The 1,307-nt window shown below is 39.8% G+C and overlaps 1 protein-coding gene across 1 annotated transcript; it reads right to left on the bottom strand.

Annotated features, from left to right (window-relative positions):
• Positions 1 to 8: 8 nt before the first annotated feature.
• LOC116162599 (flocculation protein FLO11-like) lies at positions 9 to 1,301 on the bottom strand (the record flags this gene model as incomplete). The annotated part of the gene is made up of 1 exon (XM_031476244.1): positions 9 to 1,301. A coding segment is annotated over one exon (1,293 nt), but the record flags the coding sequence as incomplete, so codon positions are not given.
• Positions 1,302 to 1,307: the final 6 nt, after the last annotated feature.

Below are 1,307 nucleotides of genomic sequence, written 5' to 3'. Positions count from 1 at the left end.
GATTCAGATGATAAGGTGGAAGGTGGAGAAGATGATTCAGTTGAGAATTCTGATGTTGATTCCGATGATAATGTGGAAGGTGGAGATGCGGATGATTCAGTTGAGATTTCTGATGTTGATTCAGATGATAATGTGGAAGGTGAAGAGGCAGAAGATTCAGTTGAGAATTCGGATGTTGATTCAGATGATAATGTGAAAAGTGGAGAGGTAGATGATTCAGTTGAGAATTCTGATGTTGATTCAGATGATAATGTAGAAGGTGGAGATGCAGATGATTCAGTTGAAATTTCGGATGTTGATTCAGATGATAACGTGGAAGGTGGAGAGGCAGAAGATTCAGTTGAGATTTCGGATGTTGATTCAGATGATAAGATGGAAGGTGGAGATGCAGTTGATTCAGTTGAGATTTCGGATGTTGATTCAGATGATAATGTGGAAAGTGGAGATGCAGATGATTCAGTTGAGAATTCGGATGTTGATTCAGATGATAAGGTGTAAGGTGGAGATGCAGTTGATTCAGTTGAGATTTCAGATGTTGATTCAGATGATAAGGTGGAAAGTGGAGATGCAGATGATTCAGTTGAGAATTCGGATGTTGATTCAGATGATAATGTGGAAGGTGGAGACGCAGATGATTCAGTTGAGAATTCGGATGTTGATTCAGATGATAAGGTGTAAGGTGGAGATGCAGTTGATTCAGTTGAGATTTCAGATGTTGATTCAGATGATAATGTGGAAGATGCAGATGTAGATGATTCAGTTGAGAATTCTGATGTTGATTCAGATGATAAGGTGGAAGGTGGAGATGCAGTTGATTCAGTTGAGAATTCTGATGTTGATTCAGATGATAAGGTGGAAAGTGGAGATGCAGATGATTCAGTTGAGAATTCGGATGTTGATTCAGATGATAATGTAGAAGGTGGATAGGCAGAAGATTCAGTTGAGATTTCGGATGTGGATTCAGATGATAATGTGGAAGGTGGAGAGGCGGGAGATTCAGTTGAGAATTCGGATGTTGATTCAGCTGATAATGTAGAAGGTGGAGATGCAGATGATTCAGTAGAGATTTCGGATGTTGATTCAGATGATAATGTGGAAGGTAGAGAGGCAGAAGACTCAGTTGAGATTTCGGATGTTGATTCAGATGATAATGTGGAAGGTGGAGATGCGGATGATTCAGTTGAGATTTCGGAAGTTGATTCAGATGATAATGTGGAAGGTGGAGATGCAGATGATTCAGTTGAGAATTCTGATGTTGATTCAGATGATAATGTGGAAGGAGGAGATGCGGATGATTCAGTTGAGAA

Source organism: Photinus pyralis, unplaced genomic scaffold (assembly GCF_008802855.1).
Source record: "Photinus pyralis isolate 1611_PpyrPB1 unplaced genomic scaffold, Ppyr1.3 Ppyr1.4_LG1_unordered_Scaffold5892, whole genome shotgun sequence".
In the NCBI taxonomy this organism is placed as follows: Eukaryota; Metazoa; Arthropoda; class Insecta; order Coleoptera; family Lampyridae; genus Photinus; species Photinus pyralis.
This window is presented reverse-complemented; position numbering and strand designations above follow the sequence as displayed.